At 42.2% G+C, this 21,879-nt stretch overlaps 1 protein-coding gene across 5 annotated transcripts in view; it reads left to right on the plus strand.

The window, feature by feature from the left end:
- Positions 1-16,756, plus strand: part of LOC132391143 (P2Y purinoceptor 2-like) — a 30,196-nt gene extending 13,440 nt beyond the window's left edge. For 3 of the 5 annotated variants that reach the window (XM_059963965.1, XM_059963962.1, XM_059963966.1), the window contains exon 2: positions 14,092-16,756. In XM_059963965.1, the coding sequence (XP_059819948.1) occupies positions 14,187-15,248 (1,062 nt within the window). In that variant the 5' untranslated portion in view covers positions 14,092-14,186 and the 3' untranslated portion in view covers positions 15,249-16,756. Of the gene's footprint in view, positions 1-4,686; positions 4,773-11,336; positions 11,396-14,091 lie in introns of those variants that run through there. The other 2 variants (XM_059963963.1, XM_059963967.1) reach the window with 2 other exon arrangements.
- Positions 16,757-21,879: the final 5,123 nt, after the last annotated feature.

A 21,879-nucleotide genomic window follows, 5' to 3' on the forward strand; every position in this document is an offset into this window, starting at 1 on the left:
TTTTCCTTTTGGGTTTTAGTGATGTCAAATAGTCTTTCTTTTGTAACTTGCATCATCACTCTAGCCAATTCCTGAGCATCCTCATATCATGTAATATATTTTTCACTCGAGCTGACTGTCTATTTACACCCTTGTTTTTTTTTTGTTTAAGACCCTAGTTTTTCACAACAAATTATATCATGGTCAAATCCAACGTAAAATTCTATCATCTCCCACAAAAGCTCCTTAATCCCAAGACATTCCATTGTTACGAACCCCGTAACTGGGTCACTTACCAGCAAAGATAGAGAGGTCCGTTGAAGTCTGATGGTACTATTTTTAACAGTATTTATTAGTAAAAATACACAAAAATAATATCAATGCAAACATATAGATAATATACATCATCAATACTAAATCTAAAAGTGCGGGTATAATAATAATCAATAAGAAATAGCTCTATCGTTGTCTAGGGGATAATGTATTGTCCGATGGAAATATAAAAGTCACTCAGTTCATTCAGGCTGCAGCCTTTTTTTGGTTGTCGCTGTGTTGCACTTTGTTGGAGAGAGAGAGAGAAATAGGAAGAGAATGGGAACAGTTACCGCTATGGGTTTTCCAACCTTTATGATTTCGATCCGTCGGAGTCTCGTTGGTGTGGCCGGTCACTTGTGGCCTCTCCTTTAGCTAAGCCGTTCTTCCGTGGTGAGCCTGCCAACCCAGGGAAGGGAAAGGCACGCAAGCCCCCCCCCCCCCCCCCCCCCACCGGCTGTCGCTATTAAACGCTGTCACGGGATTTCTAGCGTTTCTCCTGGTGCGTCAGAAGGGGTTGTTCCCCAGACCCTCTTTTATCCTTACTCACAGGGTCTCAGATGTCAATCAGGTTGGGATGATGCAATCCCTCAACCAGCCCACTCTGGTCATCTCCTGAGGGCTTCAATGAATAGTACAGTACTCAATACACAATTCCGTCTCCAAGAGACAAAAGCTGTTATCAGGGGTTTTGTTTTCGCTGAGGCCAGGACATATTCCAAACCTTGTGGATTCTGCCTCATTTCCTGGGTCCCAGACCCAAATTAATAGCGATCTTGCAATTCTCAAAAAGGAGGGGGCTACTTTGCACCCTTCGGCCCCTCAGAGTTGTGGCACATTCGTAACACCATGAATTAATATTCCGTGTTGTGATGTAAAATCAGTATCAGGTTTATTATCAATGGCATGTGATGTGAAATTTGACCAGTCCAAATATTAGATTAAAATCTCCCATATTTATCCTATTACCCCAGTTACTCATTGTGCTATGCCACATTAATATTAAAATTACTATTTGGTATCCTTTAAAAACACTTCCACCAATGCTTTAAGCTCTATGTTATCTGTGTAACTTGTTGTCAGCTGTGGAGGCCAAGTCTTTATGTATATTTAAGGCAGAGGTTGAATTGTTTTTAATTGGTCAGGGCATGAAGAGATATGGGGAGAAGGCAGAAGATTGGGGCTGAGAGGAAGATTGGATCAGCCATGATGAAATGGTGGATGATACTCGATGAGCCAGGCATAATTCTGCTTTTGTATCTTATGGTCTTATGTTTATTTTTTTAGCTCAGTATAAATTAATTTCTATTCAACATTATTATCTTTCATGGTAATATTACTGATGCACCATCAATAACTCTCGGAGATGTGAAGCGAGAGATAGGCTTTTATTAGCTGGAAGAGAAAGCACTATCAGCAGCAAGAGACCATCACACAACATCCTGGAGACTGAGGAGGAGCAGTGCCTCCAATTGCCTTTATATAGGGGTCTGTGGGAGGAGCCACAGGAGCAGTTAGCGGGGGGGGGGGGGGGGGGTGGGCGTGTCCAGACAGGTATATGTAGTTCACCACAATTACTTTGCACCAATCTTTTCCTTTGTTTATTGTACTGCATCACCTGCTAAGTTTAAAAGCAGTGTGGGAAACATCACCTGGTCATTCTGATGCTGAATGGGGGGAGATTTCCAAATAGTCACTGGACTAGACATGCCGTGGCATCATCCCTGAAGAAGATGGCAGAGTTTGCCATCGAAACATCAATTGTGATTGATACCTGTATCCGGCTGGAAGCCCGAGAAGAGTTTACTCCAAATTTACACCTGTAGGACTTTGTAGTAAGACTCTATGACTCTGACCTATGGACAGGATTCACCTTAACTCTAGTGTTGTAGGCAAGTAAGTAATTTCTGTATGGAAACCTAATTTGTCAAGACCAACAGCAAACTCTGATGTGCCTAGGTGTAAGTTCTGTTACTGTGATGGATGCAGTTGGACAAATAATGGGGTTGGGTTCACATGTTGGCAAATCTTACAGTGATAAGTGAAGTATGAGATGGGTGGTAAATCTGGAATTCATTGTCACAGATGGCTGTGGAGGCCAAATCACAGTGTGTATATATAAAGCAGAGGTTGAAGGTTGAAGGGTCTTTAATTAATGAGAATGTCAAAGGTTATAGGGAAAAGGAAGGAAAATGGGGTTGAGAAGGATAAAACGTCAGCCATGATGGAATGGTGCAGCAGGCTCAATGGGCCAAATAGCCTAATTTTGCTCTTCTGTCTTATGTCTTACAGAATTACTTGAATTAAATGATCTTAAAGGCAGTCTAATCTGAGAGGTTATATGCTTTAATGGCTGATGACATGATAGAAAAATAATTGAATCTGGATTTACTGTTCTGTATGTCTTTATTGTCGAAAGAAAAACTGACTGTATTCATAGTGTTGGAAAATTAACAGCATAATCGCCATTAAGCAGGTAATTACACTTCTGGCAGTGAGACTATGAGCAGTTTTACTGCTTGTTGCATGTTTAAAATCCGTTTGCCGGATCAGCAAATGATCGCCTCCAGTATAAAGCAATTATTAGGTGCTAACTTTAATTAATAAATGCTTTTTCTAAAGTCTCAAAGGCTTTATGATACCAGCAGTATGTCAGAATTGAAGCTGATTTAATTGGACTGGTAGGCTGGCCCTGTTGCTCACTGTGTCTGTATTTCTCAGGCATTAAGCTGGAGACGAGGACTGGAGACTTGTTACGCAGAAACTTTGCCTAATTTCTCCATTACTGTGGATGGACATATGAGATGAGCCTACAGACTTAGCAAAAGTATCTAGAACAAAAGGGCTTTCTTCTGCAACATCAACCTTCTTTCAATATAGAATCGTACTCTTTAAATGTACTAGAACTCTACCATGAGGGCTGTCTTGGCAAAGTGCGCCAAATTTACTAGATTGATGAGCAGGTCTAGGTCATTGCCCTTTCCTAGGCCAACATACCTAACAGTGAGACCTAGTGTTACATCCAGTCAGCTCTAGTATGTTCAAAGGTACACTGAATGTCAGAGAAATGTATACAATACACCTCCTGAAATGCTTTTTCTTCGCAACCATCCACGAAAACACAGGAGTGCCTCAAAGAATGAATAGCAGTTAAATGTTAAAACCCCAAAGCCCTCTCCCAGCTCCCTCCCAGGCATAAGCAGCAGAAAAGCAATGATCCCCCCTCCCCCACCAGCAAAAAAAAAGCATCGGTCCCCCCACCGAGCACTCAACGTGCAGTAAAACATCAATAAATACACAGACTTGCAGTACCCCGAAGACCACTCATTCACCCAGTATTCAACACACCACAGGCTCTCTCTCTCTCTCTCTCTCTCTCTCTCTCTCTAATAAGGGAAGAGGAGGTGGTTCCATGTCTCCTTTGGGGGATCACATTGTTTGCTGCCTGTCACCAGACTTCAGAAATGGAAGCAGGAAGAGATTACAGGCAGACAGAGGAAAAGGTTTAAGGACGTGAAAAGCCTCCTTGAGAAAACATCCCCATTGACTCCTGGGAATCCCTGACCCATGACTGCTCAAAATGACACAGCAATATTGCAGAGGGCACACAGAAATTTGCTTGACCACTTCACCAACAGGTACTTGCATACACAGTTCTCACGTTGGCCTCATCAGACACCTCAGAACCGACAAAACCGAAGTGCAGCCAGGACATTCTTGAAAGTGATTGATGATCCTGAAGAAGAAGAATATGTAATACTGAACAATAGTATTTTTAAAATGGAGTCATCCTTTAAGCATTGTTCCATGTGAGGAAGTACCGACTAGAGGTGCCATGGGAGTTAGCTTAAGAGAGTCCCAAAATGGAGTAGTGCAAAAGAAAGCAGGCTTAAGGATAAAAGAAAAAAAAAGGCAAAAGGAGTGTAGGTGCTGGAAAGCTGAAATAAGAATAAATAATACTTAAAATGTTCAGCAGGTCAGGCAGCAGCTGTGGAGGGGGAAGGAGTTAATGTTTCAGGTCAAGAAACTCTAAGCATGTATGACAGAAATGGATTTTGGGCACGTCAAAGTAAGTAGATTGTAAGTAACCGTTTGTGTAGAAGGTTGAGAGTCTATTGGGATCAAATGCTTAACACTGGTCTGGTACAAAACTCATGATTCATATTGATTCCTGCCTTTTCCATGCTTTTGAGACCTGAGCCACCTTCAATAGGCATGTCAAGGCATTAGAAAGCTGATGAGTAGCCCACAGTCACCAGTCCCCAGTCCTCTCAATCTGTTTTCCTCTATCCTGTCTTCCCATCAGGTCCCTCAGCCTGTGCGAATAATCATTCAATTTTTTATTATTCAGATCAAGGCCACAGAATTAATGTCCCAATATGGTCTTTAATGCAGAGTGGATATAGCCATTGGACCTCATTGCCTCTAGTAGCCAGAAGTGCCACAGTCTCTGAAGACCCCACATGATCTTCAATGTTCCAGTAAGTCAACACTTCATGTTAGCTTGCCCATTATATACCATCATCTCCCTCACACAGATCAGTCTTCCTGAAGATCTCTTTCTGACAATTGATAATATCACCTCATCTCCTCCAGATTAATGATTGCACTAATTTGGCTTGGCTTGTCTTTATTTGCGATCCTTCAAAGCAACAAACAACTCATTGTGTGCAGAGCAGCCACACGATAGTGAAAGCAGCTTTGTCCATGAGAATCTCAGATTTATTTTCACTGACTTATCTAATTTGAAATTCGTTTTTTGGTGGCACCAGTACATTGCAAAGATGTAAAAGGGTTCAATTGCTACCACTGTCGTAATGGAGCTTGCATGCTCTCCCCATGACCAGGTAGATTTTCCCTGGGTGCTTCCGGTTCCCTCCCACATTCCAAAGATGTATGGGCGAGGGTTAGTGAGCCGTGGGCATGCGATGTTAGCGTGTGAAGTGTGGTGACACTTGCAGGCTGCTCAGCACAATCCTTGTTGGTTTGAATTGATGCAATCGACGCATTTCACTGTATATTTCGATGTACATGTGACAAATAAGGCTGATCTCTTTAAAATGACCGCAAATTACGAAAAGTACAAGCAAAAGGAATAATGAGTTCATGGACCATTCAGAAATCTAACAGAAGGGAATAAGCTGTTTCTGAATCACTGAGTGCAGGTGTTCAGATCCTTGTTCCCTCCTTCCCAATACTAGTAATGAGCCGAGGGCATGTCCTCCACCGTGAGGGTGATTGTTCAGCCTTTTATAGTACATCCTTTTGGAGGTGTCCTCGATGTTGGGGAGGATTGTTCCCATGAGTGGGCGGGCTGCGTCAACAACCCTCTGCAGCCTTTTATGATTCTGACTTTTACTTATTTATTTTACATTTCACCTCAGTTCTGCAGAATTTCCTCAGGTAAGTACAATACTAGCAATCTTTACCACATGGTTTACATATAAGGTACACAATTTTTTAATCTTTAAATCCTCCATCAAGTTCCTCATCATGCCTTTCGAATTAAAATGTAAAAACTATTCACAGCCGGGACATCAGCGGACATAGTGGGGTGAGGGGTTGGGGAGGAGGAAGGTAAGTGAGTTTGATATTTATAAAGCTGCCAGTTGGCTTGTTAAGCTGTAGAAACACGCTTTCACTGGCGTCTCTGGAAATGTGCCTCACTAGCGGCCACTGGATTCCGTGGTGAGACACCCACCTTTCCCTGGCTTCATACATCGAGTGTGTGTGTGACTTTGGTCCTGCCAAATCTGTGAGGTCGGGGTGTCTTGCCTAACCCCGGTTTGTGTGAACGCTGTATAATTTATTGCCCCCAGCAATCAATTGTTGGCTAGAGATAACAGATTCTACACTGTATACCATTAAGTGGAAATATATTTAAGAATGTTAACTTAACTTAGAGGAAAGAAAGAATAAAACAAAAAAGGCCCATTATACTTAAACAGTCACATGTCCATGAGCTAAAAGTCTTGAGGTTGTCTGTAACTCACATGCAGGACCCTCGGTCTGTGTGAAAACACACACCACTTTCCGAAGGTCACTCGAAATCTATCTTGAACAAACGGGCTCTCCCACGGGAGTATTGATCCTTCCTCCTCAAAGCCATTCAGCTGCACAAAGCACCTTGTGCAACAGGAATGGCATCCTCAGCTATCTTCCCTCCTATCCTCTCCCAGCTCCCGCCAACAAAGACCTCTCCATCCAGCATTCTCTGGAACCTTCTCCCAATTCCACCATCCTGACCGGCAGACACCACGTTCTGAAGTTGAACGACAAAGCCTCTTATCTCAGCTCAAGCCCAAACATGCTAAAAGCAGAACACACTGCTTTTACAGAACTGCTAAAATGAAATACCTACAGCATAGCAGTAAAAATCTTAACCAGGGTGTTACAAATGTTTGATGGATAAAATATCCAAGGTGATAACTTAAACTAGGAACTATTTCTGATAGAGAGTTCACAAAGAAAGATACTAAGACAATGCTTCTAACCAACAAATCCACAACTCCCTTACCACATTTTAAAATGTTTCCTATTTGATGAGAGGGCTTCTATTTCTTTAACAGTCTTTGCAGGGCAGGTTTCAGGGAATAAGCCATTTAAGCACTGATGAAGAATATATGGCTATTGAGGACAACTCCAGGGAGAATAAGCTGTTGGTCACTGATTCAATAGAAGGTGGAATTTTGAATGAATGTTGAGTTATTGTATGGGCATCCTCTTGAGGATTATTCCTACGATAGATAAAGAACTCTAGGAATACATGCATCAAAAAAGCAAAATTGTTTAAATAAACACAGATGCAGGAAATCCAGAGTAACTCACACAAAATGCTGAAGGAATTCAGCAGGTCAGGCAGCAGCTATGGAGGGGAATAAACAGTTTAAGGGTCTCGGTCTGTAATGTTGCCTGTTAATTCCTCTCCTTAGATGATGCCTGAACTGTTGAGCTTATTGGATGAATTATTTGGTGTCTGGCCAGATATAGAAACAGGAGAGTAATATTAAATTTTAATAAAATCAGCAAACTTACAATGGAGACACTAGGGACTGCAGATAATGGAATCTGTAGTTCCGTTCTTAGACATCTGATATGTCTGCCTTTTTCAGGAAGAGTGGTTCCCCCTTGACAGTGGTTAATGGAGCCCTCACTTACATTCCCCCTATTTCCCACACTTCTGCTCTCATGCTCTTTCTGTGGAACTTGTAAACGCTATCACATCTTTGTTTTACCAACTTTCACCCTGCCCTCTAATTCACTTGGAGTATTTCTGACACCTCCCTCTCTTTTTAGGATATCGGTCTCCATCTCAGGAGGCAAACTCTCTAATGACTTTACTGTAAACCCTTTGCCTCCCACGGTGAACTCAATTACACCTCCTCTCACCTGGTCTGCATTATTAAGAATGGCTGCATTATGTAAGACTATAAAATGATAAAACACAGGAACAGAATTAAGTGATTTGGCCTATCACATCTGCTGCACCATTCGATAATCTCTGATTATTTTCTCTCTCTCTCTCCTCTCTTTTCTCTCTCTCTCATCTCTCCTCTACTCTCTCTCTCTCTCTCTCTCTCTCATCTCTCCTCCCTTCTCTCTTTCTCCCTCCTCTCTCTCCTCCCTTTCCCCTTCTCTCCCCCCTTCTCTCTCTCCCCTCTCTCTCTCTCTCTCTCTCCCCTTCTCTCTCTCCCCCTTTTCTCTCTCCCCCTTCTATCCCTTCCCCTTCTCTCTCTCCCCTTCTTTCTCCCTCTTCTCCTCTCCCTCTCTTCATTCTTTCTCCTTCTCCATCTCCTCACTTCTTCTCTCCTACTCTCACTCATCCTTCTCTCTCACCCCTTCTGTCCCCCCGATTCTGTCCCTCTCTCCCTCTCTCTCTCTATCCTTCCTTTTCTCTCTCTCTCTCCTCGTATTTAAATGGAAATATAGAAAACCTACAGCACAATACAGGCCCTTTGGCCCACAAAGTTGTGCTGAACATGTCCCTACCTTTGAAATTACTCGGGTTACCCATAGTTCTCTGTTTTACTAAGCTGCATGTACCTATCTAAAAGATTCTTAAAGGACCCTATCGTATCCGCTCCACCACCATTGCCGGCAGCCCATTCCACATACTCACCACCCTCTGAGTAAAAAACTTACCCCTGACATCTCCTCTGTACTCCCCAGCACCTTAAATCTGCGTCCTCCTGTGGCAACCATTTCAGCCTTGGGAAAAAGCCTCTGACTATCCACACAATCAATGCCTCTCATCATCTTATACACCTCTATCAGGTCACCTCTCATCCTTCGTCGACCCAAGGAGAAAAGGCCAAGTTCACTCAGCCTGTTTTCATAAGGCATGCTACCCAATCCAGGTAACATCCTTGTAAAGCAAACACGAGGAAATCTGCAGATGCTGGAAATTCAAGCAACACACACAAAATGCTGGTGGAACGCAGCAGGCCAGGCAGCATCTATAGGGAGAAGCCCTGTCAACGTTTCGGGCTGAGTCCCTTCGTCAGGACCTTCGTGAGTCCTGACGAAGGGTCTCAGCCCGAAACATTGACAGCGCTTCTCCCTATAGATGCTGCTTGGCCTGCTGCGTTCCACCAGCATTTTGTGTGTGTTGCTTGAACATCCTCGTAAATCTCCTCTGCACCCTTTCTACGATTTCCACATCCTTCCTGTAGTGAGGTGACCAGAACTGAGCACAGTACTCCAAGTGTGGTCTAACAAGGGTCCTATTCTCTCACTCCTCCCTTTTCTCTCTCACTCTCAACTCCCTTCTCTATCTCTCTCACCTCCCTTCTCTCTCAGGGAGTGTGGAGGAGCAGAGGGATCTGGGGGTACATGTCTACAGATCCCTGAAAGTTGCCTCACAGGTAGATAGGGTAGTTAAGAAAGCTTATGGAGCGTTAGCTTTCATAAGTTGAGGGATAGAATTTAAGAGTCATGGGGTAATGATGCAGCTCTATAAAACTCTGGTTAGGCCACACTTGGAGTACTGTGTCCAGTTCTGGTCACCTCAATATAGGAAGGATGTGGACACATTGGAAAGGGTACAGAGGAGATTTACCAGGATGCCGCCTGGTTTAGAAAGTATGCATTATGATTAGAGATTAAGGGAGCTAGGGCTTTACTCTCTGGAGAGGAGGATGAGAGGGGACATGATAGAGGTATGCAAGGTGTTAAGAGGAATGGATACAGTGGACAGCCAGCGCCTCTTCCCCAGGGCACCACTGCTCAGTACATGAGGACATGGCTTTAAGGTAAGGGGTGGGAAGTTCAAGGGGGATATTAGAGGAAGGTTTTTTACTCAGAGAGTGGTTGGTGCATGGAATGCACTGCCTGAGTCAGTGATGGAGACAGATACACTAGTGAAATTTAAGAGACTACTAGACAGGTATATGGAGGAATTTAAGGTGGGGAGGTTATATGGGAGACAGGGTTTAAGGGTTGGCACAACATTGTGGGCCGAAGGGCCTGTACTGTGCTGTACCGTTCCATGTTCCTTCTCTCACTCTCACCTCCCTTTTCTCTTGAGTTTGCAACCTTCTGCAGCTTTTTCCAGTCCTGTGCAGTGGCCTCACCATTCTAGAAGTGATGCGACTGCTAATTCCAGCAATATTTTAAGCAAGAAGTTACACATGCTGCAGACAGTTCATGTGTAACAGTGGCCATTACTGAGATATGCAGTGCCCTGGAAGTCATCATTGTTTGAATATGTCAGTCCATGTCTTTGCAATTAAGAACTGAAGAATTTAAGTTTCATGTGAATCTGAGAATGTATGTTATGTTTTGTAGATTTACTTTTCCTGTGAGTTGTGGTGAGGAATTCGGTTCAGGAATATGAAGATTAGAAATTATGTGTAACTATTAATTGATTTGAAAGTTACTGTTTAGACTGTTTTTAAACACCATATCATCAGAATATTATTTACATATATTTATAAAGGTTTTTATACAGTACCAAGACATTTGCAGAGTATTGTAATTTTACAAGTACACTGTACTGCTGCCACAAAAAAAAAACAAATTTCATGACATATGTGAGTGATGATTCTGATTTGCGTCTCTATTGTGGTCTGAGAGAGGGAAGGGGGCAGGGAGAGGGGAATCATGGTCGTGAAAAGGGGAAGGGAGATGGGAGGGAGTGGGGAGCACCATAGAGGCAGTCTGTAATGATCAATAAACCAATTGTTTGGAATCAAATGACCTCACCTGGTGTCTCAGGGCTGAGTGTTTTGGCACCAGGTCACCTCCTGACCCTGGCATGCCATCTCTACCACCTGTACCACACCCCTCCTGCGGCCCGCCACCCTCCCATTCCCAACATCCTTTGCTCCCTCCAGTTTTACAAACTTGCACCACATTGACAAATGTAGTACTGTCCAAAAATTATAGGCACCCTAGCTATATATGTATACATGACATCTGTTAGTCTTGCGAGACCATGGATCTGCGCCTGGAAAGTCTTCTCCAGGGCACAGGCCTGGGCAAGGTTGTATGGAAGACCGGCAGTTGCCCATGCAGCAAGTCTCCCCTCTCCACGACACCGATGTTGTCCGAGGGAAGGGCAAGGGCCGATACAGCTTGGCACCAGTGTCATCACAGGAGTTGCCAGAACGAGGTTGAAGACGTCAGACTGCCTTAGGGACTCCAGCTCCGGATTTGTCCTCAGGGTTTACTCCCGAAGCCTTTCCCATGAGTGGGTACTGTTGCAAGGCAGCGGAGGTTTGAAATCAGAGTTTTCCCTCTCTTAGATGAACTGCCTTCCCAGGCTGACGAGTTCCATCTACCCGAAATATATATATACCTAAGATTTTTGCGTAGTACTGTAGATTCGATTCATCAGTGTCAATGAATGAGAAATGCATTGACAAATTTGGCAGGAAGAAACCCTTTCATTTTATTTGATCCACATTTGCCGTGATTGAAATAGGAGGGGGAGCCATCTTCCCAGGATACTTTAATCACAATTATTTGTTCTATTCAGTATTCAGTACTCTACAGACAACAATTAAAGAGTTAATTAAAATTTGCTTCCCAGATATTTTGAAAAGTCTTCAAAGTGATTGGCTGCCCAGCCTGCTTGTTGACATTACAGCTCCTAGGACCCAGGGTATGTACTGAGCTGACTCCTGGCAGAAAGAGGCATGGTAAAAAGACAATATTCTTGCTACAGAGGTTGTTTCTGCCAGCTTTCCATCCCTGCCATTTCTCCTGTGTTCAGCTAATCTCCCTCTTCCATGACATCAGTCCCAGAAGTGTTTAGGATCGGACACAGATCTGTTACGTGCTCTGTTGTTGGACCCATTTTGTCTACCCGTTGTAGAGCCTTCCTGTCGGTGGCAGTGCAGTTTCCGTACCGTGCAGTGACGCAGCATGTTAGGATGCTCTCCACTGCGTGTCTGTAGAAGGGTGTGAGGATTGATGTGTAAGACCAGCTCTTTCCAGCCTCCTCAGAAAGTAGAGGCTTTGGTGAACTTCCTTGGTTATGTAGGATGTGTTCTGGTACCATGAGAGGCTGTCTGAGATATGCACTCCCAGGAGTTTGAAACTCTTTTCCACAGATGCTGTCTGACCTGCTGAGTTCCTCCAGCACTCTGTGTGTGTTGCTGACTATTCCTTTAGTGTGAAGGGCTTAGATGGGGTAGAGTTTGTTAGATGCAAAAGATAGTTTCTTCAAACAATATGTAGATAGTCTAACTAGGGAAGGACCTACATTAGACCTGGTGATGGGAAATAATCCTAGCTAGGTGATTGAAACTCTAATAGAGAACATTTTGGCAACAGTGATCATTACTCTGCAAGTTTTGATTTTATGGCTAAGGATAAGACTGAACTTTGGGGGAAGTGTTTAATTGAAGAAGGCCAATTATCACAGTATTAGCTGGGAGAGTAGACAGGACATGAATATTATTGGATAAGTCCACATTGTACAACTGGGAGTTATTTAAAGTCATCTGGTCAGAATTCATGACCAATATGTTCCTGTGAGGAAGAAAATCGAGGACAGCAAGGCTGGGGAATCTTGGATGACAAGAGATATTCCAACTTAGTCAAAAAGAGCAAGGAGCACATGTTAAGGCTTAGGAAGCTCAAATTGGACAGAAGTCTTAAGAGGACAGGACAAAAACACAAGCAGGATATCAGTAGGCTAAAAGGAGGCATAAATTATCCTTGGTGAGTGTAGTTAAGGGGAATCCTGAAGTATTTTGTACATAACTTAGAAACAAAAGGGGGAGTGTAGGGCCACTCAAGAACAAAGAAGATAATTTATGCATGGATCTGAGGAAGTGGGCGAGGTACTAAATGAGTACTTCACATTGATCTTCACCTTATTCTGTTGGGATGTTCAGTATAAAAGTTGGCAAGTCATGTTAGAACATAGAACAATATAGTCCATGATGTTTTGCCAACCTTGATGCCAATTTAAGGTTGTGTCCTCCTAAGCGTCCTCCTCCACATCCCTCCATTCCCTTCATGTTCATGCGTCTATCTGAAAGCCTCTTAAATTCTACCAAACTGCCTGCATCCACGGTTACCCCTGGTAACCCTTTCACTACCATGCTCTACGTAATATCTTGACCCTTCTGGTGCCTTTAAACTCCCTCTCTCCCACTGCACCAACCTTCAAACATGTCCTCTACCCTGGGGAGAAGATTCTGTTCTTATTACCCTATCTGTACCTCTTATAATTAAAAAAATATTCTGATCAGGTCTTCTTGATCTCCCCCCACCCAACGAAGCTGTAGGGAGAACAACCCAAGTTTGCCCAGTGTCTTGTCCTCCAGCCCTTCGCCTGTTGCTCGCGTGGACACAAAGATCTTTGCAATTCCTTCCCTTGATTCTTTCAGGTTTCTGGGATATAAGCCATCAGACCCTGGGATCTTTGCAATTCCTTCCCTTGGTTCTTTCAGGTTTCTGGGATATAAGCCATAAGACCCTGGGATCTTTGCAATTCCTTCCCTTGGTTTTTTCAGGTTTCTGGGATATAAGCCATCAGACCCTGGGATCTTTGCAATTCCTTCCCTTGGTTCTTTCAGGTTTCTGGGATATAAGCCATAAGACCCTGGGATCTTTGCAATTCCTTCCCTTGGTTCTTTCAGGTTTCTGGGATATAAGCCATCAGACCCTGGGATCTTTGCAATTCCTTCCCTTGGTTCTTTCAGATTTCTGGGATATAAGCCATCAGACCCTGGGATCTTTGCAATTCCTTCCCTTGGTTCTTTCAGGTTTCTGGGATATAAGCCATCAGACCCTGGGATCTTTGCAATTTCTTCCCTTGGCTCTTTCAGGTTTCTGGGATATATGCCATCAAACCCTGGGAACTCATCCGCCTTGATGGATTTCAGAAGACACTGCACTGCCTTGATCTCAAATGTCCCAGCACATTAGTATGCCCCGCTATGTCTTCACTACCCTCCAAACCCTTGCCCCCAGTAAATACCAATGCATAGTAGTCATTTAGTACCTTATTCACTTTCAAACTCCAAGCACAAATTCCTTGATATTTTCCCTAATGCCTCAGGCCAGAATAAGAAGCCACCAAATGGGAGAAAGACCTACTCTGGTTGGAATGTTGCTTGCAGTGAGCTCAAACACCATCTCTAAATGAACCGATTACACAGGATATAGTAATTTTTATGTCTTAAACTACTACCACAAAACAACAAATATCATAAACCTGCTTTTGATTAATCCCTGATGTTGCAACACTTTTTGAGGTTAAATACCAACAAAAATATTGATCAAGTTTCTTGTTGTTGGCTAACTCCTTTTCTTTAAATCAAAAATCTTTCCTTGTTGTTTCAGGGACCAAGAGAAAGATCAGAAATGAAGCTGGAGTAGTTCTGCTCAAAGCAGTAAATTCACATTTGGTTCTTCTGTCCTGGTTTTGTGACGTGAACATGACTGAACCTTACGAGAGAAATTCACCTAATTGTACTTTTAATGAAGATTTCAAATATATTTTCCTCCCTGTGTCTTATGGCATTGTGTTTGTGGTAGGGCTTGTCCTCAATGCTCTTGCTATATGGGTCTTTGTATTTCGGATGAGACCATGGAACATTACAACTACCTACATGTTCAACCTCGCTCTCTCAGACATCATGTATGATATCTCTTTGCCCCTTTTGATCTATTATTATGCCAAACACAATGACTGGCCCTTTGGGGCAACTTTGTGTAAAATTGTCCGATTCCTGTTTTATACCAACCTGTACTGCAGTATTCTTTTCCTTACCTGCATGAGCGTCCATAGATTTCTCGGTGTTTGCTTTCCAATGCATTCACTGAGATGGTCAAACCTACGGTATACCCGGATAGTATGCATTGTTATCTGGGCTGTGGTGATAATATTTCAGACACCTATATTTGGATTTGTTAATACTGAAACTGTTGGTAACACCACCATTTGTTATGATACTTCAAACCAAAAAAACTTCAATAAGTTTGTGATTTACAGTGCGGTACAACTGGTTTTGCTTTTTTGTTGCCCGTTCACCGTGGTTATGATCTGCTATGGAATCACAGCCAAGAACCTCCTTCGACCCAATGATGTTCGGCCAGAGTATGCCAGATCCCGGAAAAAATCAATCAAGATGATTATTACTGTGCTGACAGTATTTGTCTTATGCTTCTTGCCTTTCCACATCACGCGGTCCATTTACTACTCCTCCAGAAGTCTTCATGTTAACTGCAGGACTCTCGAAGCGGTCAGCCTGGCCTACAAACTGACCAGGCCCCTGGCAAGCGCAAATAGTTGCCTTGATCCAATACTTTATGTTCTGGCTGGGCAGACGTACCGGAGTAAGCTGGCACTTAAAGGCAATGGTGCGGAGAAAAAGCAGAATCACCCTTCAGCCCAGAAGACAATTGATGGAATGAACATTACATGCTCTGTTTATTCCACTGAAATCCGACTTGAGAAAATAAAGCAAGGTACTGGTGGAAGTAGTGATGGTGTCTAAAGGTATTTGGTATTGCAGGCTTGTTTAAAAGGGGAGAAGTTTAAAACTGGGTTGATAGGGTAGCTTGCAGTTGAATATCACTGGCGAACGCACAGGATGCCCCAGCGAAATTAAGACCTGACTTTAAATTTTCACACGGGCTGGTAAGCGAGAAAGTCACTGGATGAGAAATACACAAGAGACTGCTTTAATTGTGCCACAATTAAAATTATTATTAAGTTAAAAATTAAGTTGTTCCTGCAATGGTCGTAGGATCCCAGATGCAATGTTTAGGTGCAAATATGTGGAGTGTTTACCACACATACCCCACAGATTAGTACCAGACGGAGCCAGTAAAGGACAATTGATGACTGCTCAAAATTCAATCTTACAGTTTTTAATTGTTGGCAAAGTCAGGAGGAGGATCTGTGCTCTCCTCGGACACCAAAATGAATCCTGAACCATGGCTGGCCTGCTCAGGATCATCCCTCCCTCCTCTTAGGCCTGACTTTATTGGCTCAGCATGAGACCCTGCCAATCTTTTTCTGATCCAGAATTGCCAAGAGCCAATTACCAGTACCTCTGTGCCTACTGGCAGTGTATTCATGGGGCATGGATCTCAAAATGGCATCATCTGGAATTGTTTGGCCCGTAAATTGACGAATTGTCACCAAGTATCATAAAAGTATCTACAAATAAGGTGGACACTTGGCTCACCTATTTCTAAACTACAATTTGTAATTTCCCTTACCCTTTTCACTTGCTGCTTTATAAATATTCATCTTCATATCACTGGAAAGCTATTTATGCTAATCCAGAGTCGCACCTGTTTGCTGCAGGCAAGGGAAATGCAACAAATAGACTCTCAAGTACTTCTGGGAATAATTTCACCTTCAAAAAGTCTAATCTCATTCAAATTTGGGTTAGATAAACAAAGCAAAATTTTGCCCAGGATCAAATTTCAGCTTAAATAAATTGTGCTGTACTATTCCTGTGTTGAATGTATCTTGCCTCACACAACTTGTGCACAAACTCATTGACGTGTTTAGCTGCAATCGCGGTTCTGACATTGAGCAGCTTTTTTAACCTTTGCCTTTCATCAGAGATATCTTAAAAGATCAATGTCCTCTTTGATTATAAGTTAAACTGAACAGCAGAATAGCTGCGGATAGAAATTCATGCAAATGTATTTGAGTTTCTTGAGATCATTTGAATTTTAAGGGTTTTAGAACGGCTGGAAAATTCCTATCTTTGAGCTGGCCATTTTGAAAACTGTGCTGCTACCAATTGTGTCAATATTAATTGTGAACATGAAGAGATTTAAAATAATTTTAATTCTGTGTGTTTTTGCACATTTTATGATCTTTACAAATTGCCATTGGTTGTTACCTTACCTTGATTTTGTACTTAGACAGAATAAGCTGTATCCAGGTACAAACACGAGGAAATCTGCAGATGCTGGAAATCCAAGCAACACACACAAAATGCTGGAGGAACTCAGCAGGCCAGGCAGCATCTATGGAAAAGAGTGTAGCTGACGTTTCAGGCTGAGACATCTGCCGAAGAGTCTCAGCCCAAAATGTCGACTCTGCTCTTTTCCATAGATGCTGCCTGGCCTGCTGAGTTCCTCCAGCATTTTGTGTGTGTTGCAAATGCAATCTCTTGTGTCTTTTTTCTAGGCTTACTGTGACCTGTAGTGAAATAAAAAGTAAATGACAACATGAGGAGATAGGTGCAGGAATAGGCCTCTTGGCCCCTTAAGTCTGTCCCGCCATTGTCTGATCTGCCCCAAGTCTTGTCTCATCTGTGCCAATTATAGGAAGGCTTGATCTATTAACCTTTGTGTTATGGGCCCAGAATGCTTCTTCAGCACCAATCAGAGGGGTGTGGGATTAACAGAACTGCTTCCCTGGTTGCCAGCGTGCACCCTATGGACAAATTAGCTTCAGTATGAGTTAAAATATGGGATAAGATCTCTTACACCAGTTCATTTTCTCACAGACCATTAGAGCTCTTTTCATACTGTCCAGCCTCAGTTTCACAAATCACACTGAAGCCTGCATCACTTCACCTGTGCTGGTTCACATTTGTTCCATTCTCCCTCATGCCCTTAAGTAGACTTTGTTTTAACATCCATTTCTACATCTATGACCTGAATCGGTTCCAATAATCAAACAGCTTTCTTCTCTGATCAGCTAATCTATATTTTTTAAATTCCACCAAACCTTCATTTATATTGTTAAGTAAAAAATATTGAACAATGAATGGGTCACATCGTTTTTGTTTATATTTTAATATTTTTGTTCTGAAACGGAATTCGTTCATGTGCTATATCGTTGGCAAAAAGTGTTAAATCTGCTATTATGTAAATAGTGAAGCCATTTGAGACTTTTTTAAAAAGCTGAAGATGTAAGTTAATAGTATTTTGAGTTTGTCCTAGAAATTTTTGTAAGCACTCCCTTTGACATTATTTATCTATGCGAAATTCAGGAAGATTGATTCATCTAACAGAGATACCCAGAAACGAGTATTAAAGTTATTAAAACAGGTATTTTAAAAAGTTATTAAAGCAAACTCAAAAAACACAAGAAAATCAAGACACTGGTTCAAACTAGACTGCAGATGTTCAAGAAGGTAACTCACCATATATCCAGAAAGGCAAATCAAGATGGGTAGAAATGCTGGCTTTGCCACTGATTCTCAATCCTCTTAAAGAATAAAGCAATCTGAAAAATGCGGAGAGTAGATCTTTTGAAATTTAATTGTCAAGAGAGACCCCTCTAGCATTCAGTCTCTAGTGTGGTAAGTGCTGTTTGAGTTTTGTTAGTTAAAACGGGGCTGATGCTTCACATCTGAAGATGCATGTAAGTGACAACCAAACAATTATAAATGAAAATACATCTGTTTATCAGTAGCATTGCTGTATTTTGATTTGGAAATTGACACTGGAACAATAAAGGACAGTGCTTTCATTAACCATGAGTGCTATTAGTGCCAGTAGTACTATGAAGGATTCCACTGTGAACTGACACCAGAATTCCGCTCAGTAGTAGAGGAGAGGTCACTCATATATAAAGTGTAACTCCATGGCCATTTGCAAATCACACTGAAGCCTGCATCACAAAATGAAGATGCTGGTTCAATGCTTGATCTTCAAGGTCACAAAACATGCAAGAGGTGATTAATGTCACATTGACATGGAGGTGTGTCTCGCATGTTAGGATGTGTATTACAAGCTCATTGTTCAATGCAGGGAAATTCCAGTGTTCACCATTTCTTTAGGTAGAAGTATATCCTCCAGGTGTCATATTGGTTAAATTTAAAATGCAATAAAAATAAAAGTGTAAGACATGAGAATGATGAATCAAAAGGCATAAGATTGAAAACAACCTTCATGACATATTGTCTAGTTTGAAGTTAATGATAGTTGATTTTGCGCTGGAGGCTGCAGACTGTTTCAGTCCTTCCTTGGTATCAGGTCCAAATACTTCTTGTGCTGTTGGTTTTTCATGCAGTGCTTATTGTCGCTCGGATTGGGGAGTATAGTGTTGGGTGCTGAGGGGAAAAAAATAGAATTTGGTGACCGAGGGGATACATTTTCCATTCCTTCCCAAAATTTTGTTCTTGGTAGTGTTGCAATAAGGGTGAAGTGGCTTTAGGAACTTGATCTGTGAGGAAACATTTGAATTTGGGTACTGATAGTTCTTACTGATGGTGAATCACTGGGCAATGAACTGGGTGCTTAGAATCCACTTCCCATTTCTCTGTGATACATTTTAAACTTAGCCTGAAGCTTGGCATTGTGCTAATCTTGGCTTTGATGCGTGCGTTTATAAAGTGGCTTTCCCTGTGTGTTGTTACCACCTTTGCAATGTATCCCACTGTATACAAATGTAACTCACGATACTATGTTGTTCATCATCGCACAACAAGCCACCTCTTTTTATTTTTCCATTACAATCAGTGGAATTTTATGACATTTTTGTATGAAGAACTTTAATAAAACATTTTGTAATGATTTCTAATATGAGTCATATTTCTTAGTTATGGCACCCAGTTATTTCAGGGTGCACGTTGAATTGAAGGAGTTCTTTTCAAACTTTGATTCCCAATTTATTTATTGCAGACACTCAGAAGGCAGCCTTTCACATGGCAATTTGTTGTTTTTTGTAATGCTGTAATATATATAACCATATGTTATGAGTGATGAACAGACCTGATGGACAATGGGGTACAGAGTTAACCCCCCCCCCGAGAAACACAAACTATTACTGTTGCTATGCTGACCATAAGAAAGAGGCGAAAAACAGGCAAGAACATCGGCGACAGATCAGAGAGAGGGGGAAATCGTATTGTGACTCCTTTTTGAATTATTTACTGTTTCGCTGCAAGGACAATAGTTTTCTCATAAACATTCCTCAGTGGACTGAAGGAGTGGCCTTATTTGATGGACACAGTCATTCAGGAGTGATGGATAGCTGAGTCCCCATTAGTAGGGATACCCTCCAGACACACCAGTGGACACTGACTGAGTGTTGGGAACCCACAGAAAGGTGGGGGCTTCGGAGACCGAACCAGGAGATCGGTCAGTAAAGCTCACAGTGTTACAGCAGGGACAGTGGGGACTTGTGTGTGTGTCCACTCATGCCAGAGTGACGAGTCCACCACAGAAAAACAGTCTGGCTGAAGACCAGAGGGGTCATAACTGAATGACCACAACGATATGACGGATTAAGAAAGCAAAGGAAGGTTTGCCTGACTGTAGCTGTTACATCTCTCTCTCTCTCTCTCTCTCTCTCTCTCTCTCTCTCTCTCTCTCTCTCTCTCACTCTCTCTCTCGCTCTCTCTCTCTCTCTCTCTCTCTCTCTCTCTCTCTCTCTCTCACTCTCTCTCTCGCTCTCTCGCTCTCTCTCTCTCTCTCTCTCTCTCTCTCTCTCTCTGTCTCCAACAATTAGATTACAACAACCATTACTACATCAGCACTCATGAACTGAACTGAACTTTATACTTTTCTATGACAATTCATTTACCCCTAGACATCGATAGAGCTTGTTTATTATTGATTATTATTATTCCTACACTTTTAGGTTTATTACTGCTAACTTGTTTTATATGTATATTTGCATTATTGATATGGTTTTTGCTTATTTTTATTAATAAACACCTTTAGTTTGGTACCACCAGACTCCAATGGATTCTTCTTTCTCTGCTGGTTAGACACCCAGTTATGGGGTACGTAACACATATAACAATTATAGCACGGAAACAGGCCATCTCGGCCCTTCTAGTCCATGCCGAATGCTTACTCTCACCTAGTCCCATCGACCTGCACTCAGCCCATAACCCTCCATTCCTTTCTTGTCCATATACCTATCCAACTGTTTTTAAATGACAATAACGAACCTGGCTTTACCACTTCTACTGGAAGCTCGTTCCACACAGCTACCACTCTCTGAGTAAAGAAATTCCCCCGCATATTACCCTTAAACTTTTGCCCCTTAACTATCAACTCATGTCCTCTTGTTTGAATCTCCCCTACTCTCAATGGAAAAAGCCTATCCACGTCAACTCTATCTACCCCCTCATAATTTTAAATACATCTATCAAGTCCCCCCTCAACCTTCTACGCTCCAAAGAATGAAGACCTAACTTGTTCGACCTTTCTCTGTAACTTAGGTGCTGAAACCCAGGTAACATTCTAGGAAATCTAGAATATACATCTCAGGATCTCTATACTTTCCGCCCAGGCCTGTGATGACAATCATCACCTGTTGTCCTTTGAGACAGATGGACACTAGTCACCGCTAATATATGCCACAATTTGCTAGATTCTGGACCTGGTATTAATTGGTATGCAGATTACAGCTATGACCAATATTTCAGTATCTTATGTGATGTGGCAGAGGCAGTGGGGCTGCTGCCTGCAGAAGTATCAAAAAGGTGCCTGGAATATTCATTTACTTGGATGTCTCTGGAGAGAGCAATTCCAGAGCTACCCAGTTAAGCGATGTTGCGTTAGGCAGAAGCCACTGGATGTTCTGACCACAGGTCGCCTGAGCATTCCTCTGAACAAAGGACACCAATGTGTTGGAGTCTTCCAACCACTGGTTATATGGAGCTGGGGGATGATAGCACTTCACTTCCATTTCCTGGCTGGTTGCTGTAAAAAACCATACCACATTTCTATACAATATATAAGGAACCTGTTTTGGTCCAGCTGTACAAGATGGTGAGACTCCGGCATTGTGTGTAGATCTGATTGCCTGGCGATAGGAAGGATGATTTCAAGCTGGAAGGGGGTGCAGTAAGGATGTTACTGAAACTGGAGGGCTTAAGTTCTCAGAAGAGTCTGGACAGCTGGGGCTCTTTTGTCTGCAATGCAGGAGGTCAGAGTGAACTTATATAAAATCGTGGTGAGGTGGGTGCATAGAGAAGGTTAATGATCCCAGACTTCCCTTCCCAGGTAGGGGAGTTCTTTAATCATTTTAAAACAAAGCTATAATTTTTTTTTGTAATTTGTTTTTTTTATTGAAGTTCTTCATCAAACAAACATTTCCATAAGATGAATTTCAGACATTGTACATATATATCATATAATCATATATATCACAAATCTCCACAAAGTATTTATCTGTGATATACACATAGAAAA

This window comes from Hypanus sabinus, chromosome 3 (genome assembly GCF_030144855.1).
Source record: "Hypanus sabinus isolate sHypSab1 chromosome 3, sHypSab1.hap1, whole genome shotgun sequence".
NCBI classification, from domain to species: domain Eukaryota; kingdom Metazoa; phylum Chordata; class Chondrichthyes; order Myliobatiformes; family Dasyatidae; genus Hypanus; species Hypanus sabinus.